Source organism: Rhipicephalus microplus, chromosome 10 (genome assembly GCF_043290135.1).
Source record: "Rhipicephalus microplus isolate Deutch F79 chromosome 10, USDA_Rmic, whole genome shotgun sequence".
NCBI lineage: Eukaryota > Metazoa > Arthropoda > Arachnida > Ixodida > Ixodidae > Rhipicephalus > Rhipicephalus microplus.
In genome coordinates, this window is record NC_134709.1 from 28,787,792 (window position 1) to 28,805,769 (window position 17,978).

The window sequence follows — 17,978 nt, forward strand, 5'->3', positions numbered from 1 at the left end:
CATATCTGAGGAGCGATATCAATACGTAATCATCAGGCGACGTGTTGCTTTACTGGGAAACACATAGACGTGCAATTCTAAAGACCTGGAGTGTTTCCTAGGCTGCGCTGATTTTGCGAAGCTATGCACGAAAGAAAGCCGGCAGAACACTAAACTGTCTTTCGACGACATTTGAAGCGATACACGCAGATACGCGGCAATTTTTTTCTTTCTCGCTGTGTTCCCTCTGCGGTTTCGCATTCGCCAATTGCTTGGCGCCATGTCAGCGTGGAGGCGTAGGTCATGGCCTGCGCGTCTTCCTTTGCTGCTGCCAGTGGTCGTTTACCAGCAGGTCGTGGAAATAGAGCACTCGGTTGAACTATATAGGGCTCAGAACAATCACTGTTGTCCGGTAAAATGAATAATGGCCTCACGCTGTACTAGGAAGCTAAACTTGATTTTAAGTAGTGTTTATGGTGGCCCCGATATCCGAAACGGGTACTTATAGGCACTTAAACGAGTTTAGGCACAAAAACCGATAATAGGATTTTATAGGCACTATATCACACTATAAACGGCCTTCTGATTATGCTCATATATGTTGAGTGGAGCGATAAAAACGCAAAGAACGAAACAAGCATTTGCTTAAAATCTGGTCTGCAGTTTATGCACGACGCTGCCGCGCTATTCAAGAAAGAAAAGTGGACAGTAAAGCTGCCGAAGCAACGAATTTCTGCCATACAATTGGGCGCATAAAGCTGGACAATGGTTTCGACAGCAAGCAATGACACGATACAGCTGACACAACAATAAACTATGTCACCCTGTCATCTGCAAGCGAACGTGCCACACAGTTGGTGCGGGAAAAAAACGAGTTACTACATTTGCCGTAACAACTAGTTGCCCCACGTTAATTGGTATTGACCAATGACTGCTTGTGTTGGCTAAATGTTAGGCCAAAGTAGGACAGATTTGGTAAGTGTTGGATGCAAGTGTCGGCTAATGTGGGCTACTTTGTCCCAACGTTGGCGGTTGTTATATGAAATTCCGAGTGCAATCTCACTGTGGCCGAGTGGTCATGACCGAACGAGCAGCTAAAGTGCGCCTAATTCGCGTGCAGTATACTGCTCATTTACTGAACGACCATTGTGACTTAGAGCTGTGACGTATTTGCAGATGTATACGCTGGTGAATTCTTGACGAAACACATGTCGGGCCACGAGCACTTACGTATACGCTATTGGCACACGTCAATTCAGTGGAAGCAGTTGGCGATCTCCGCGCAACAGTTACCACCAGGGAGCGTTTAAGTACGAGTAGCGGTGGGCACAATCACATCTTAACCTTTGTCTTCACTCGCTCGCAGACAACGGAGACTCGGCGACTGCAGTGGCGAACGCGATGAAGCTGCTGCAATCCGAGTTCGGTCCAGCGTTCCCCAAGAGCTTCAACGACACCATCGAAGTGATCGCCGCGCAGCTCGGCTTCAAGTAGGCAAACCGTTCTTCGCATAAAGGGCGCTCACACCCCCTTCCGATAAATAACGATTGAATTGAAAGGCGAGGCTAAAGTCCACAAACTTAGTCCACAATGGGGTCAGAAAGGAAAGCGAGAATAGGGAGTAAGGGAAGGAGGCGGGTAGCGCCACCACGTGTGCTGTTTCCCGAGTCTTAGCACCACTACGGTGAGTAGCATTTTTTTAAACGTCCATAGATCGGCTCGACTTAGGCCGTAACGATGTTCGTGAGTGCCATTTTGCCATCATGAGAGATGTAATGATAACAAAACAGTCATTTGGGGGAGCTTGTATTTGTTCATTTTATTGCAAAAAAAAATAAAAATAAAAAAGGCGTGGCGCAGCATGAAACGGAGACAAAATAGAAATGATAGGTTCCGCTGTCACCCTCACTTTTCCGGAGGTGGCCAATGAGGTAGCTAGGGCTGGAGCTCCTCCTTCTGTCTGAGGCAGAAGCTGGTTTTTTTTTTTTTTTTACTGTGGCTGCGGCGAAAGATTTCCCGTGGTCAGCCACCAGGCATACGGCGCAACGACCTCTCATTGTCAACATACACTATAAGACAATCAGGAGTCCTATTGAAAAGTACTTCCAGCGGAGAGTTTGTAACAAGGTTAGAGTCAACGCAGCATACCCACTGCATGCACTTAACAAATGAATTGGAGCCAGGCGAGTCATTGCAAACACATTTTCATTCATTCTCACACTTTCGTATAGAAGTCGGTATAACACGAAAGTGAAACGTGTCCTTACAGAGGTAGGTGAGCGCTTATGGTGCATTTGTTCAGCAACAGCTAGAAATTGAAAACTCCCCGCTAAGAACAAGGACACACGAACCGAGCGCACTAATAAACACAGGACAAGCGTGAACAACGGTGACGATTGCTCCTGCGTCGAGTGACACCAGCGCGCCTCTTTAGTAAACGCGGCCATGGCTGCGTGCGAAGTGACCTTCATCCTCTCCCGAAAACCAAGTCTGATTAGCGCATGCGCAGGAGCGACCACGATCTGCGGTGGCGGCGCTTCATGGAGGCGACTACCTTTAGAGCACGCCTAACGCGAGCTCGTCGCGCCATCTCGTCATTGATAACGAAAACGCAATAAAGTTTCGAAGTCCCAAGGACTGCGAAATGGTGCATATTGTATATAAATCACTTACCGTTAGCGTTCCAGACCACGTACGTCCCGTGTCGTAGTTGGCGCCGCGCGCTGAGAATTAAGAGGTTGCTGGTTCATTTCCGAGCGACAGGTGCTTGCTTTATGATATTTTTCTTTGTCACCTGTTTGTTTTTTTTTTTTTTGAATTTTAACGTCCCTTCCCTAACGGGAGTACGTCAGCGGAGCCATGGTGGACCCTGGCATAAAACAGTTTCGTGTTAAGAAGGTCGGGAGGGATGATGCAACTGACAGAAAACATCAAGGGGTAATTTAATGCCTGGTTTCTCACACTACGACTTGTCGCGTCTTGTAAAAGGTGTGATTATCGACTATACCAAATAACGTTTAACAGGAAAAAAAGCGGGCTTCCGCTTTGAGTGTTACACACATGCGTAACATTCGGCCAAACTTTTTTTTCTTTCAGGTACGGCCTGTTCCCCATAGCCCGCGTTATGGTTCGCCAACGCTTTCCTGGACAGAAAGGTGCCATCCTCATGGTCAGTTCATAGTCCACTCTATAGGAATCATGTCATTCATATCAGCCAATCGAAGCCTTTAGCTTGTGTGTTATTCCTGTGTACCCAGCGGTGTTGAACTGCCGTACCATGGTAACGACATCATGTAACGCTTCATGCAACTCCAGTTACAGTTGTAAAATCAGCACGAGCTCGACGAAGGCACAAGACGGCAAAGACACAGTATACGAGCGCCGATTTCTTCTCGGGTACCTATCGTCGTTAAGTCTATGCTTTTCATTCAATGCCTTTTTTTAGTTTGCGCTGGTTTCCTCAACAGGCATCGCCTGCTACATGTTGACCTCTCTAAACTACCGCAGTAAATACACGCTTGTTTATTAATATTTCTGTGCATTAGGGAAAAATGTAGAAAAAAACACATTACATTCAGTGTTATGCTGGGGCTAAGACGTTGCACCAGCAGAGAGGTAGAGCACTCTTCACAAGTAACAATTCTACGTCTGCCTAGTTTATCTTGGTCCCACCAGAGGACTCCACCTATACAGCCACTCCAGTTTACGGCTATGGTATCCGGCACAACGTTTACGCAAAGAAGTCTCCTTATATACTGAAATTCTCAAAAGTTACTTTAACCTTAAAGGTTTCGCAAAGCCTCGCACACTTGCAACCTTTGCAGATGAATACGTGAAAGTAGATCTAAATAAAACGATTGAAACAGGAGTCTCCTTTGACAGCAATTAGCAACACGAATGTACTGCGCAAACTATATTCAAGTATTTCAGAAATAACTTCACTCGCTAAAGTTTGAAGAGCGCCTGTTGGCGAACATTCACGTTGTTACGGAAACTGGATCAAAATGTAGGCGGCGCTGCTGAGGGCAGGTTCCACGAATCCGTCTAGCGCGAAAGACTTGGCCACGAAAATCGGTAGAAGAGAGAACTTTTCAATAATTTCCTAAGCGTGTTGCAAAACCAATTAGTTTGCACAGATGACTTCAGAAAGGCAGTTTCTATCTGAAATGAGACTTCAGACGCTGTCAATTCAAGTTGAAATTTGGAGGTTTGTGTACCCTCTATTGTGTCGTCAGGTGACATCATGCCACTGAATACTCCTTGTAATAATGTGAGTATTTTGCCACCTGTCAGACATATTTATTACAAGATGGCTTTGGCGTTGCAATGTGGGTTCGGTATCTAATACCTCCTGCGGATTTGGCTAACGGTAACTTCTGTAGAACTGATATGGTACCTCTCACGACATGACCAAAACGAGTTTTAACTTGACATCCAACTAATTTCATTATAATCCTCATACAGGGGTCTTTAATATACTAAATCGCAATAATATACAAAGATTCAACGAACGACCATCACGTAGGCCCTGTTTATTCAGAAGGCTTGAGACGATCACGCAACAGTGCTGCTTTAAAATTTGTCGATCTTAACGTTGGGCGTAGTACACGAAGACAAGACACAAAAGGAGGAAGCTATCCGATAGGACAAAGGCTGCCCTCTCGTTGCTGCGTGCCCTGCTTTAAACGATAAAATGAGCTATGACCACCTAGCTTAACTATGAACTTCGCTGAACACATATATATGCCGCTGCGCAGCTCAGCCTTCCAGACACGACGATGCTGCCTCGCTTCTACCAGGACCCCGAGTCGACCGACGAAGACTTCTTCATAAAAAACGAGGAAATTCCGGACAAGATTGCCCAAATACTCTCGGACTTCGGCCTCGACCGTAGCCACGGCTCTAAAATCTACGACATCGACACCACCATCGCGCAGGTAGGTCGTGATGTCGCTTTTAAAGAGACACCGAAGAGAAAAAAAAGCACCTGGTTTCGATCAAAAATTATGAGAACTCTAATGCCCCATGTTTCGTTGTTATAAGTTTGCTATTAGCAGAAAAAAATCTTGAGTGAAGTTTCATTTTAAATTTCGCGCCAAAATCCGTGCACATGAAATACAATATCTAAAAATGTATTTTTCGTATTTTCGAGACATTAACTCAACGAACATTTGTGAAAGTTCGTATGCTAGGCCTGTGACACTCACAGATGGCAGGGTGCATCATGTTTTATCGATTGCAACCTACTTAGGACCCAGTAAATACCTTAAAAATCTATGACGTCACGGAGTTTGGTGAGGAAATCTCAAGGTGGCATCTCCACCGGCATATTCTTTTCGCGGCTTTTCTCGCTTACCAAGCGTAGTTTCAGAATTGTGCAATTGTACTTTACTAATACACGAAACACCGCTTTGCTTTTTAGTGTCCCTTTAACTGTAGAATGCAAATATCTATGAAGAAAGCTGGCATAAAATATTTTGATGGTTAAAAAGAAATTGTAATGCGATAATTCTTAGGATGTCTTATTATCCCCTTGAAAGAGCCAAGCGGCAGCGTTTTCTGACCATGCTCAAAAGGCGTCGCATGGCCCATTTAGAAACTGCGGTGTAATTTACTAACGGGAACAGTCGTGAATCAGAAGCTAATCACAGATTTGATATGTGGGGTTTAACGTCCCAAAACCACAATCACATATTTATGATCTGTACAGTGCTTCATGACACGTGGCACACGTAGATGTTGGTGAATGCGACGATGAGGCGAATTGATAGAGGGAAAAAAAGGACATTCGCAACTCGTGTGGCTTGAAGACCAAGCGAAAGAGAGGAAGAATTGCGCTCTTAGTGTTACGTCTTGGTCATTCAAAATAGAGTATTATTCATAACTAAATAGTAAAAAAAACTGAACTTATAAAGACATTCCTGTTCTATGTGTCCGCAAATCTAGCGATAAAATTCAATTAAATGGCTACTTTGATTATATTTAGTTCTGGTTGGAACAAGTCTGAGAAAAGGCTTGACACGCACTTAATCCTATACGCCTCGGCACACCAAATACTAGTAAAAAGGGTACTGCAAAGTTGCATCTGTCCAACGCTTCGCGAGTTGGTCGCCCTGAGCTCATCAGTGACAGTGTCAACGAGCAGGTGCTTCGCCTCCGGGATACGGGATATGCCCCTCGCATGTACTCCGAGTGTTAGCGTTGCTCGATCATGGTGCCACAAAGAACCATTTCGTCGCCTTCGAATAATTAAGCATCCAGGCGGTCCAATTTCCGGAGCCCTCCACTATGGCGTCTCTCATAATCATATGGCGGTTTTGGGACGTTGAACCCCACATATCAATCATCATTAATCAAATAATTAAGCAGCAGTTATTCCAAACATTCACGCATTTGCGCATCTTCTCAAAGGCATCGGTGGACGCGCAAGCGTTAAACTTTTTTTTTCTGCATCAGATGAACTGCGACTTTTGTGCAGATCGACTAGCACGTGTGCCCCCGAGAAGAGTGAGTGAAATAAGAAGAATAGAGCCACTTTCGTCGTCTGTGAAAGCGGTACAGTTTAGAATCTGTTCTTAATGTTTGGTAGCAATGGCCAATGTGGACGATGCCTTAATAATAACTTTCGGAAGCGCCATTTTAAGTACTTACTGTAGATCTAGCACTGTTAGGATCTCGTATAATTTCGTTTACGTCAATTGTTCAGTTGTGAACAGAAGGAGAAGTCAGTTCCAATGAGGCAGCATTAATTGATGACTAGGTGACGCATGTGTTTCAAAACCGTCAATTGCTCATTCCAGACAAGAACTACGCTTCTTGTTCTTGCATCGTGGTAAAAGGAATACTGTGCAGACGACGCGCACTTGATATGTCATCGATTTTCAGCTCTATAGCTTGTTTGCAAATATTATACCATTATAAGCAGGGCTCGTGTGCGTCAAGCCTCTTCTCAGTCTTGCAAAATGAGATTTGTCAAGGGCACTTCAACGGTTGTCGCTGCTTAAGAAAGAGCAGATAAAAATTAAGTGTGATAAAGATGCTTCTGTTATGCTATTGCAAAATAGACCTATGTATTCATTGTTCATTTCTGTATGGACCAGCTCAAACTAACAGTTACCGACAACTAAAAATGCTTCGGACACGCGTGGTTGACTCCTGCGCCGCGCAAGAGAGGGCGCCACCGCCTCGCGGAGCTCACGATTGCTCCTCTCACCGGCGCTTCTCGGGCACCCGCGTCGCTAATGTGCAGGGAACACAACCTTCAGCAACTCACTGCACATGACACGTATCTGAACTGAATTTAACCAGCAGAAAGCCGATAACACACAGCAAGAAGTAGTGGAAAAGTTGCACACCGAGTCTGCAAATCTACCAAAGACCCCACTCACACCAAGGACACCGTACACGCTTACCTGAAACAACTTCGACATCGACGGTTTCTTAAACAGGGAAGTGGGAACTCTATGAACGGGAACCGCTGCGTCACCATGCGGCGCACCCCCACAGCTTCCACAGTAGTGGAGCTGCATTTCGCTCTTTCACCCACGACAACGCCACGTAGACGCGGTGCACGAAATGGACGCACAGCCCGCGTGGGCACGTGAAATTTTTTGGCATTTCGAACGTGACCTCGAAACGAAGATCCAAGGGTTTCGCTATAAAAGGTCCAGTCGAGATGTACCTAAAGTGGCTTTTCTTTCTCCAAACCCTTCATGTGTCCGTACGTTTTGCGACCGGCGCAGGGGTACAAGACAGCGCGTCGCAGCTCTCTGGACAAGCCCAACTTGGCCACTCGCGGTGTCCAAGTTCTCAAGTGGATCCCGGCGCGAGCCTGGAAGTGGGACGTGTTCCTCGAACCCTTCAACGGGGAAAAAGTCCCCGCGGAGATGCTGGTGCGCTATGAGTACGTGACCTACTTCAACCCGTTCGATGGGATCGGCGACGTGCTGGCCGAAAACCGGTGAGTGTGCCAAGTGGTCGCTAAGGTGATCCAAGCCCGATCAAAGAAGAATGTAAAACAATACGAACCGCAAAAAAAAAAAAGAAATGCGGCCATGTGTCCGTTTCAAGCAAAGCATGATATGGAATAAAGATATCGGTGACGGCGTTGTCGTACGCGAAAAACCCGTACCCGCACCAATCACATGCGTAATTGTATATGAGGTTGTCCAATAAATGAAGTTATCACGAACGTGGGCTTGGTACCGATCATTCATTATTAGCATGGCAATCAGTTCTCTTACAGTGGTCATTTGTCGTTTCAAGTTGCCGCATTTCATTTTAGTCTGGCTGTGACCGCTTGGCCTCACTTTCATACGGTAGAAAACTAACGGGCTCTTTTAGTGACGTCATTTTTGTGACGGCAATCACGCCAATAAACAAGTCTACCAGTTTTATAGGGTCCACGCGGTATGTCTATTCAATTCTGAAATTCCCTAGTGCTCCCTCAAGTAACTTGCAGCATCAGATTTACAATGTTAAGAACTGACGTCACTTCCGTGACAGAAATAACGCGGGTTGTTATGGAACTCGGCATAAAACACCGCACCCGTCGCAGTAATGCGACTGCACACTTCCTGGCGCTGCGACTGCTCCTATGGCTGGCGCCGGCGGTGACCTCTATCGATGGAGACCCGGAGAGCCTGACAGCGTTCTCGACGATGTACGAGGTGGGCCTGCGGTATCCGGCGCGACCCAAGGACAGGCAGCCGCGCTACCACGCCTGCCTGCGAATGCTCGACCGGTTCATGACGCACGTGCTGACCGTCGCCTTCGAGAAAGTCGTCGACGACGGGAAGCACACCGCATATCAGGTACATGCGCACCTGCATGCGTATTGGCGTACCCCTTCGAAGTTACTATATTTCTACATTTCTAAATGCACAATGACTATGTGAGATTCATGTGTAGGTAACGCTGAGTAATGTAAAAAAAAATGCTGTTTTTCGCCTTGAACAGTGTATAAGACTTTATCGCATAACAGTGATAAAGTGTGATAACGATGCTTCTCTTATGCTATTGCGAATTAGACCTAAGTATTCACTCCTGTATGGGTCTGTTTACGCTCTCAGTTTCCAACAAATATCATCATTGCAGAGAGATCAAACGAAGACATTGTGGCTGTTATAAAAATCAAGGTTTCTTATGCATTCGCCTAAGACTGCTGTTTTAGGTTCTCATACGATGCGTTAACCATCTACCCCTCAACTACTTCGAAAGCTTTCATCAGCTAAAGGTGGCTTTGCACCAACCCCATGATCGAGGTCATTGCAAGCTTTCTACACTTCACCTGGTCTTGCACTATGTCTATTATCGGCCTACCTTTAACCAACCGCCGACGTCACGTAATGATGCCCTCATGTCACGTCACTTTACGGGAAAGCATAGAGGCGTCACGAGTTTGGTGACCTGTGACGTCATCGCGTAATGAATTCTCGCATCAGTCATGTTGACTCAGCGGGGGGTCAGTAGAGGACGTCGGAAGAAAACAGCTTATCTAAGCTTGACTTGGCTTCCCAGCTGAATACAATCTGCGTGCTAAACTCTAATCTTGGTGAGGAATCTAAAATTTGCGCCTTGAAGGTGCCCTGAAACACTTTCTGAGCATGGCCAGAAAACCCTGGCGATCGTTAGTAGAGACTGGGATTCGTAATAAATTATCAAAGTCCGCTGAAAATTGCTATCTCTTACCTCGACAAATGACGGAAGACGCTAAAAAATCACTCGTAAAATGCCCATCTATTAGACGTTGGCTGATTTGAACATGACGCACTAGGTCGTTACAGAGATCACCGCGGGAGGCCGTCACTTGCCCACGCGTGCGCGCGCCATCGCACTGAAAAGCCGCGTATTGGAAAAAAAGTGCTCAAGGTTACAAGTCGCGCATGACGTATTTTGTTTGACATTCCCAACCCTCCCTGCCTTGCTTTCAGCGCTTTCGTCGGGACGAGAAAAGAGAGAATGCGATTGCAGCGTGTGACAAATTTTTGTAACTCCGCTCTTACTCGACAGATTCTTAAAACTTTTGTGGCATTGAATTTGTGAGGCAATAAGCTCTTTCAGTGAATTATTTGCATGGCTACTAAAAAAGTGTTTCAGCGAAACTTACTACCAGACCACAAGAACATTGTAGCGGACATAAGTCACGTTCAGTCAACACTAGATAACATGACACAGTGCTCAATGGGGCTCGTAGCGTAGTTTTAAATAAGGTGCGCAAGGACAGCGCCACTCCTTCACAAATGGAAGAGTTCCTTACGTTAAAATTTGCAGCCACATGTAACACAGAGAGATCCTATCAGCCGGACTACATAATGTCGCACTTGATCCTCCCCCTCGCTTGATATATTGGTGAACCGGGAGCGGTTTTGCATTTGCTCACACAATAACAACACTGAGTTGCACTGTATACGGTGCCCTAGAATCAGCTTCATAGTGACCGATTTCGTCTAGGGTTGGCTAAGTATGTTGGATTACTGTCGGTAAATATCGGCCAGTGTTCACATTAGCATTGTCGCGACGCAGCCTTCGAGCACTGAGCGAGTAGCCGAGCCAACTTTGTTAGCAGCTCATCGCTCGAATCTCAGCGTTCCGATTGCCTTCACAACTTGGAAAATGAGGCGCACGCTGAATAAGGCGACTCAAACGCAACTATGCTGTTACGTGTGTTTGGGTGTGGTACTTACGAATGCATATTCTTGTCTCATTTAAATGGACAACAACACGATATGCAGCTTATGCGGCTGCGAGGAGAATCGAGCGCATTCTATACCACTGCTCATGCTATCCAACTCCACGACGTGTTCTATAATCCAGCTTTCTTGATTCAGAATCATATCAGAAACCAAGATTACGGGACCTTAGCACATGGTTTCGTTCCCGCACAAGGCCACGAAAGCCCTACAGTAATACCTGAATACGACCACAATTCACGATTGTCTGCGAACTATCAGCGCGAGTTCATGTTGTGCGTTCTCGCCAAATGCTCAATTTTCTTTCTTCTTACTCTTCCTTCTCTATCTTCTCAATTATTCCCCCTTTCCACCACACCACATGCAGGGTTCTAACCGAGCCGAACCTCCCTACGATTCTTTCTTCCTTTTTATTTCTCAAAGTAGAAAAGCAAACTTATGTAATACATTATAATATGTTTGATATCAGACTGTCTGATACAATATTCGAGATAATTTGACGAAGACTGCAGTGAAACCACCAACCACTGTACACTCACGTGCGCGCAACCCAAGTTCGTTTTCCCAACAGATGCAGGACATATTCCGCGCGCTGATCCGCCAGAACCTGACCGTTGCGGCGGACAAGAAGTTCTCCTTCAGCTCTCACACAAACGCCCGATCGAGGTTGCTCTCTTATCGAAAGGTACGGCGCGCAGTCATCCACCCGTAAATGCCTGCGTGTTAAGTTAGTCTCTCTTTTTTATGGCGCGAAGAGAGCGAGGCTATGCTGCGCCATTATCAAGCGAACGGGGGCACCCAGGCTACTCCCCTCACCGTTGTTTGACAATGTGCAAGCAGGGGTAAACGCCATCGACATACTGAGGCGCTTGCAGCGACGTCCGGCGCGTGGGCTCCGCCCAGCCCAAAGCTCGCCACTACTCTCTATGATCACATGACAACTAGAACATTAGCTGCATTCGCGTAGGGGGGGGGGGGAGGCTTTTCAACGCGCTGTGCTTATTGGCAACATTGCAGCTGCTATGCCAGTTGTCACGTGATCTTACAGGGCAGTGGCGAGCTTTGGTCTGGGCGGAGGCTAGGCACCACGACGTTGTGCAAGCACCTCAGTATGTCGACGGCACCTACTCCTGTTTGCAAACGTGAAATATGTCTATTCTTGCTCGCCCAGTACACCATGTCACTTCAGTAAAATTTGTGCTTATGCCTGAGTAGGGTTCCATAAAGTTAGTAGGGAGGGGGATGGGCAGGGCGCTCCGCGCAGCGAAGCAACCCACCCCATCCCCTTACCTTCTATTGGCCGCGTTCAAAAGAAAGAAAAAAAACGCGCTTCGCAGTGGATGCAAAAGTGAAAATGAAGTGAATCATGTACCTCTCCCAAGAGCATAAATTTGATCCCGGCTTTCGGGGTTGGAAGTCGAACTCAGTTACTCGAATCCAGTCACATAGAGGTCGTCAGACGCCAAAACCACCAAAAAACCAGCATGACTCGGCACTCTAAAGCTATTACTGCCATCCGTAAACTAAGGTTTATTTCCCAACATTTGTATTATCTATCACCCGTTCGTCATTCCGTCCGTCCCATCCACCAATCAAGACTTCTATCGTTTCTTCGCGTATGCGAATCTATCTAGTCCGCCTCGCAGACACAATGGTTACGCTGAAGGTGTCATAGCCATTCACCGAAAGTACCGGGTTCACTCCAGGGCGCGGCAGTCAAATTTTGATGGATGCGAAATGATGCGAGACCATGCACTGTGTGGTGTCAGGGCAGATTAAATAACGCTGGACAGTCTAAATTTGCGCCGCCCTCCGTTAAGGCGTGCCTCGTATTATTATTATTATTATTATTATTATTATTATTATTATTATTATTATTATTATTATTATTATTATTATTATTATTATTATATATTACTGCCTACTCTTCTACTTCGGCTCAGACTAAGAAGCTGCGGACGTTCGTCTTTCAACCGGAGAAGAAAATGATCGATGTGCTGCCTTTCATCTACGAAGGCGCCGTGAGTGCACTTTCGTGTACATTATCCCCAACGTCCTACTTTTGCTTTCAACATCGTGCGTATAACAGGCAACAGTATCAACGGTGTAAGCTTGTATGACTTTACCCTCACACAGCCTTATTCGATAATTGCTGGGACAAAGTACCTTGGGACACTGAGTGTCGGTAAAGTGTAGTTTTAACAAGCAGACTCGCCTTCTTCAAGGAAGTCTTTGTCTAACTTAGCGCGTATATCTCTATGATTCGAAACTGATTTTGCCCAAACCAAAACAGAAGAAACACTGCGGCACACAGTGTCTTCCAATATTCGCTAGAGGAAACTAAGGTGCTGCAATCATTCGGCCACCATGGGAATGATTCGTAGTACACGGATTTGCCTAATGTTCATGCTTGCGGCTTCGGACGCACCAGAGGCTTTGTTTTAGATGCGAAGCAGCTCTCTGACACGCCTGTGTAACGCTGTTTCTTCGTGCGTCCGTACGAACGCACCGCATCGCGCTCTTCTCGCCGCAATTGGCGAGGGAAGCGAGTTGCGCAACCATGACGAATTACCACGGTTGCACTTTTTACCTTCACACACATTGCGTATATATTGATTGTCTGCTTATATCCATTCTTCTCTTTCGAATGAATCTTTTATTTGCGAGAAAGCGCTTGTCCTGTGCTCCTTAGTTTTTCTTCGTTCACTTAAAGCGCAGTTATACCATGCATATCCAACTAGCCCAACTTTCGATTCTGTTGCAATGTCATCAAAATACGAGAACACACTTTGAAATCCGTGACATCGCGTAAGAAGATTTCAAAGCAACAAATTTCAAGTTTTAACAAGATGCTTCCCATTTCATAATCAACTTATGGTGACGACGCTAAAGACAGTAGAAATTTCAGAGTGATTCATCAGTTTTCAAACCGATTCGTTGCTGTACTTCAGTGTGTCTTCAAAGCTCTTATGTTTTTCTTTAGTTCATAAACTAATCAACGTATTTTCATCGGCGGTCAGTTCAACTACAAGGGAAGCACGCTCCTGGATAATTTGCTGGCGTATGCACGGGCCGGAAACGCGCACTACTGGAAGTTCATATCCGGCTTCAACGCCAGCGCCGTGCAGCTCTACATGTGAGTAAACTTGTACGCCTTGTGTTTCGATGCAACGAAATGTCTTAGCCAATGTGTAGAACTTGCCATGGCGTGCAAGTGGTCACTAATTAATGTCTAATAGCGGCCCAGCATAGGCTAGCATCGTATCAATATTGGCATATGTTGGCTAGTGCACACTGAATGATAACCAAACGACGCTCAGTGTTTGATGATATCGGCTAATGTGGGATATTCCCGTTTAGCAACATTGAATTCATCCAATCAAAATAGAATAACACTCATAAACAGCAGTCCGACGGCAGCTGCGCCTGGACGTTTTTCGCAAATTTGCATCGCCAACGATACCGTTTATTTGATCACCGCAAATCGCAAAAACAGGAGTCCAATCATTCAATAATCAATCGATGCAAATTTTCGGTTTATATGTACCAACAGCGCTGGCAATTTAACGCACGGTTGCATATATATATATATATATATATATATATATATATATATATATATATATATATATATATATAATGTCGTGGCACGCAGCCTTGACAAAGTGGAACTACAGCCATACGTAGCTTGTGGGTATGAGTTCTAACACGATAGCGTTAGGGCACATGTTTGGAGGAAATCACGTCCCGGTCAAGAGTCAAGATAAGAATCAAATGAGTGGTTTTTAATTCGGTGATTTTGGAGGAGCTCATTGTAAACTTCACCGCGCTTGCAGGGCAGAAACATGTACACATGATTAATTGCACCGCCACTTCTTTCTTCGTCATTTCCGTTCAATCTTCCTCCAGACTAGAGGACAAATTCTAGAAAGTTTTTCAGGTGCCGGGAAGACTGATTCAGGCGCAGGGAAGACTGAAGACTCGGAGGTGACGGGAAACTTTTCAACCACGAGTGCCCACTCGTCCAAGTCCCTTCCGTACTCTTCTGTCTTCGTCGTTCTTGCGCTGTAGCCAAACATGCTGCCGTACATACTAGCTCATCTTTCAATAGCATAGCTGAGTTCAACGTCACAGAGTACCTGGATACAGCCTAACTTATGATTATTTGCTCGAACTGAGAACGAGGAATAAGCGAGACAATCTCCTCCTGTGTCCTCTCACTTTTTTTTCTTTCTCAGTCTGCGTCGCAGTTCATTTTATAAGCGAAGTGTTCCATTTTATTGCACGTTCGCTTTGTGATAATTACATATTTACCCTGTATACCGATGTGTGCAGACATACGCCTTCCCTGCTCACACCGGACGCCTCGTACGTGTACGACACGAACACGTTAGGTAAGTTAGGTAAGGTGAACGGTCGCATGAAGAGTTTGTAGGTCACGTGGTCACGGTCACGTGACGTGTTTTGTAGTGCCTTGGTGCCACGCTTTATGCAGCGTGAGCTTCACTAGCGTGAGAGCAGCAGCCTTGCGATACAGGCTTGTGCACGTGTACAAAAGCGTACTTCGGATGCAATACACTTTTAAACAAGGATCGAGTAAAAATGGAGTGAAAGGAAGGGAACTCAAGATAAAAGATTATTATTGCTGTGGCACAGAAAGACACCCTGTTTACTCGATGTTTTCTTAGGGTGAAATAATCCCATGCCATTCTGCGCCCGTCCCAAGTATACCCTTTTTTTGTCCCAAAGTCAAGCTTTATAATAGTCTACCCTACTTCCAATCTTGCCCGTTTCGCAGCACTAATATTTTAAAGGATAATGACAAGTTTCTATTCAAACGATAATACGTAATTGCCGGCAGTCATATACATTAACTAGGTGACGTCAGCCTAAGAAGAGCAGTACTGTAGGGACGCTTCTCCAAGCCAAGCCGCAATAAGCTTATTTTATGAACGAGTTGCCACGAAATAAGGGAATTGTTTCTTTGGCTAACGGGCGCAAAAAGAGGACACAAATTCTTTTTAGGCTGGTGTCACCTAGTTAGCGAGTGTGGCTGCCGGCCGTTTAGGAGGAACCACTTCACGACCCCTTCAAATTACCGCTACCTCACATTCGCTGGGACATTCATTGCCGTCTTCCAGACAACACTTCGTGGCAGCGGTGACAGCTGTCCGAATGCCCTCATAAAAATAAAAATGCGCATAAAAAGAACGTATTGACTTGAGCTGAAGGTTGTATATAATAGAGTGACTCACGTATCGCATCTGTGCACTTGTATATCATCTCATTTAACGTTTGTATCCTCTAACAATTCTCCCGCCCTTTCTCTCTGCCTTCAGTGGTGCCGCTGAGCATCATGTTCGACCACCGCATCGATGACCTCGAGGTCAAGTGAGTAGCAAACTTTCGACCTCCAATTTTCACTGTTTCACGTGACAGCTTTTAGCACGTACACATTCTTTTTCTAAAGTCGTTTTGAACTTACGTTGTACTCGTGCCGAATCATTACTGTCCTTAATAGACTTTTCATTGTTATTCAGTTCAATGCCATATGCGTACTGCAATGTATTTGACGAACGGTCCCTTGCGCTATTTCGATATTATTTTCACAATAACGAAATCACCGCACTTGTCACGACAATACGACCGGTAAAATTCGTGAAAACAAAAGACGGATGGCGATGCCGTCGTTAAATTTTTGCCCCAAACTTCGTTAAGTCACCGAATTCGATTGTAGGTATTACGTAGTTCCTAACAGGTAAAATAAATGTCCATTGTTCTCGGAAAGGACGTAGACTTCACGTAGTAAGTTTCAGGAAATTTCGTTCAGTATTGTCGTCAAAATACGACGAGTATACGCTGAAACTCGTGATATCACGGGCGGTGACTTCTGCGCAGATTTAGCAATAAAACATTAACCTTGAGTTTCCCTCGTATTAATAAACCTACGATGACGAAAGCAACGACGTCGAACCTTGAGAAAAAAAGAGGGGGGGGGGGGGGGTCCACGTATCTAAACAACCAGATCATAGGCTATTACCAACGGCCCAAGCAGCACTATCACTGAAAAATCTACCCTGTTAAATAAAGTCTACCATTTAGAAAAAATGCTAGTAGACATCAGCCTACAAGAAACATATACCTAACCGACCTACCATGGACACACCATGGCGTGTTGTGAAAAATTCCATAGAGGCATAGACGGAGAGTAGCGCTACACAGCTTTACATCGACCATTTGGTATATATAGTCATAGCATCTTAAGCCACCGTTAAGTGTCGGTTGGGATATTCCTCTTCGGTGCAAATGATAATTAAACATTAACCAACTAGGCGTAAATTGATGGCGTGTTTGTAGATAGGATTCAAAGGCTTTAATAGGGACTATCCTAATATCTAACTACCCTTTAATCATCGAGCCCCGTTCGCAGGTAGCAGGCTTGGTCCTGCCAGAAGGGTCGTTTACTTTTATTCCTTCACATTTAAATTACAGCATCTACTAATAAAATCCCCTATACTTTCCTTGGCGCCATTTTATGTTAGTTCTCAGTATTATTGCGTCTAACAAAAAAAACGAGCCCTGTAAATTTCCACTTGTTTCCTTAAGCGTGCAGTGGTTTACAGTGTAATTTTTTTTGCATTGCCCCTTGCGTTTGGATCTGGCCAGAGTCGGTAAGGTATGCTACATAAATAAAAGAAAGTGGACGTCTACGCATGCCAAATTTTGAAATTTCCTGGTGGGGTTCCATGACCATCCCTTTCCTTCCCACTGGCTACGCCAATGTCTCTATATCATCTCTCCTCGTAATGCAGCGTCTTCCGCAAGGTCAAAATTGCCTTCAATATACTACGAGCCATGGTAAAACTCTACGACGACATAGGTGAGTTACATCTTACCTAAAAAAAGGGGGGGGGGGGGGTAAGTACCTTGAAAGAGAATTGATAAAACTGGCCAACAAGAAATGCCTCTAGGTCCAACATTTATATACATTATCACGTTCATACTGATGTTGAATCATGACCTTTGTTTATTATACAGGTGAGATTTATTTAAAAGCTGCCAACAAGCCACCACTTTGAATATGTCGTTACTTCTACATTGAAACCAGAATTTACAAAATATGCTGCTGTATACTAGCTTGCTTCACTGTAAGAAACAGTGGCATTATTTTCATTGGTTGAAATTAGTCGAAATCGTCTTTCATTAAAGTCTGTCAATATATGTTTGAAGCACAATGTCCTTAAATTCTCGGGACCTCTCGAAAATGGTTACGTTGCATTTTAGGACTACTTTGAAAATCGGCACCTT

At 45.1% G+C, this 17,978-nt stretch overlaps 2 protein-coding genes across 2 annotated transcripts in view; one reads left to right on the top strand and one right to left on the bottom strand.

Annotated features, from left to right (window-relative positions):
- Window positions 1–17,978, bottom strand: part of LOC119180726 (defense protein l(2)34Fc) — a 95,938-nt gene that overhangs the window by 52,091 nt on the left and 25,869 nt on the right. The gene's annotated exons all lie outside the window — the stretch shown is intronic.
- The window catches only part of LOC142774902 (neprilysin-2-like), a 47,601-nt gene that overhangs the window by 24,737 nt on the left and 4,886 nt on the right, over window positions 1–17,978 (top strand). The window contains exons 10-20 of the mRNA XM_075876046.1: window positions 1,346–1,469; window positions 3,076–3,148; window positions 4,737–4,916; window positions 7,722–7,939; window positions 8,537–8,792; window positions 11,242–11,355; window positions 12,614–12,691; window positions 13,691–13,806; window positions 15,006–15,064; window positions 16,010–16,061; window positions 17,483–17,550. Of these exons, the coding sequence (XP_075732161.1) occupies window positions 1,346–1,469; window positions 3,076–3,148; window positions 4,737–4,916; window positions 7,722–7,939; window positions 8,537–8,792; window positions 11,242–11,355; window positions 12,614–12,691; window positions 13,691–13,806; window positions 15,006–15,064; window positions 16,010–16,061; window positions 17,483–17,550 (1,338 nt within the window). The remainder of the gene's footprint in view (window positions 1–1,345; window positions 1,470–3,075; window positions 3,149–4,736; window positions 4,917–7,721; window positions 7,940–8,536; window positions 8,793–11,241; window positions 11,356–12,613; window positions 12,692–13,690; window positions 13,807–15,005; window positions 15,065–16,009; window positions 16,062–17,482; window positions 17,551–17,978) is intronic.